Source organism: Propithecus coquereli, unplaced genomic scaffold (assembly GCF_000956105.1).
Source record: "Propithecus coquereli isolate 6110/MARCELLA unplaced genomic scaffold, Pcoq_1.0 Scaffold81, whole genome shotgun sequence".
Classification (NCBI taxonomy): Eukaryota; Metazoa; Chordata; class Mammalia; order Primates; family Indriidae; genus Propithecus; species Propithecus coquereli.
Genome location: NW_012154285.1, coordinates 6,582,336 through 6,583,853, shown reverse-complemented (window position 1 = coordinate 6,583,853; position 1,518 = coordinate 6,582,336). Strand labels below are relative to the sequence as shown.

The 1,518-nt window shown below is 35.2% G+C and overlaps 1 protein-coding gene across 1 annotated transcript in view; it reads left to right on the top strand.

The window, feature by feature from the left end:
* NAA25 (N(alpha)-acetyltransferase 25, NatB auxiliary subunit) overlaps positions 1–1,518 on the top strand; it is a 74,243-nt gene that overhangs the window by 50,369 nt on the left and 22,356 nt on the right. The window contains exon 11 of the mRNA XM_012663418.1: positions 1,005–1,185. Coding sequence (XP_012518872.1) covers positions 1,005–1,185 — 181 coding nt within the window. The remainder of the gene's footprint in view (positions 1–1,004; positions 1,186–1,518) is intronic.

The window sequence follows — 1,518 nt, the reverse complement described above, 5'->3', positions numbered from 1 at the left end:
TTTTTGGTTATGTCTTCTTTTCTTTTGGAAAAAAGCAAATAGAATATGACCTTAAAATCTTATTACATGGAGATCTATTTTAGCTGTTTTTACTAACTATAACAGGAGTTTGTAAAAATTTTGGAAAACAGTTTATTTGAAATCTCTCCTTTTTAGATCCCAAAGGCACTCTAACATTTTTTCCTATTTTCTTCTTTTCTCTTCCTCTGTACATATTTTGCTGACTTGAGATCAAATCTTCATACTAATTTGAATTTTTGTGTCTGTGTTTACTGAACATTATTGCACAAATATTTTTCCGTTGTAATTAAAAGCTCCATATTAACATTTTCAAATGGCTGTACAGTGTTTCCATGTGTGGATTTTACTATAATTAGCCATTCTCTCATCATTACACAGTATGTGAATAGTTTTATATATGAAACTTTATATTTTATAGAATTTAGATAGATAATAATGGACAAGTTACTTAATCTTTAAGAATGTTGATACATGTAACCTTTTGAAATTTGGTAGGCCAAAAACGTGTATCATTTTAGTTTGATTATTAATCAACAGTTTTGAAAAATATCCTATTTGACACTCTGTTAGAGCTACATACAAAAAAAAAAAACAACAACAATGTCTATAGAGAACATCTATCTCTAGAGTCTTGTAGAAAAAATCCTGCAGGGGTAAGGTTGGTGGACTCCAGTTCTCCTTCAAAGTTCATCTCTTTGAAATTCTACGAGATTCTATAACTTCCCCCCACATGACCTGGCTACTTAAGATCTGCATTAGTTTTGCAGAGGGCGTATTTAATAGCTGACCTAACTGTTGCGAGAGACTGTCGATTAGGAAAATTCTCTATTTTGGTTCCAGTGGTGTATCTAAAATTTGTCCTCTGCCATCTGAACTCATTTATAAAATAGTTAAGGGAGGTGATGCTGTCAATAAGGTTTTGTTTTTAAAGAAACCTCCATTTGCTGTCAAGCTCAGTGAATAATGCTGTATTTTGGTTCCAGGTGATGAGACTGCTGTGTGGCAGGCCCTGACTTTGCTGGAAGAGGGATTAACCCATAGCCCTTCCAATGCTCAATTCAAACTGCTGCTTGTTCGAATCTACTGTATGCTGGGTGCATTTGAACCAGTAGTGGATCTTTACTCCAGCCTTGATGCTAAGCATATCCAGCACGATACCATTGGGTTGGTAGTATATACTCTGAATAATGAACAGCCAGCTGCACCAGTGTGGGATACGCATACGTAGGACTCTTTAACTTTTAGATTTCAGCAATAAAATTATTCCTGACATTAAGCTTTTTAGATTAGATAATCACCCATTATGACTTATTGCAAAGGAGAAAGACTTTTATATCTCGTAACATTTTGTGGTAATTTTAAAATTTGTACAATTTAGAAATGGTAAAGAAAGGCTGGGCATGGTGGCTCATGCCTGTAATCCTAGCACTCTGGGAGGCTGAGGCAGGCGGATTGTTTGAGCTCAGGAGTTCAAAACTAGCCTGAGCAAGAGCGAGA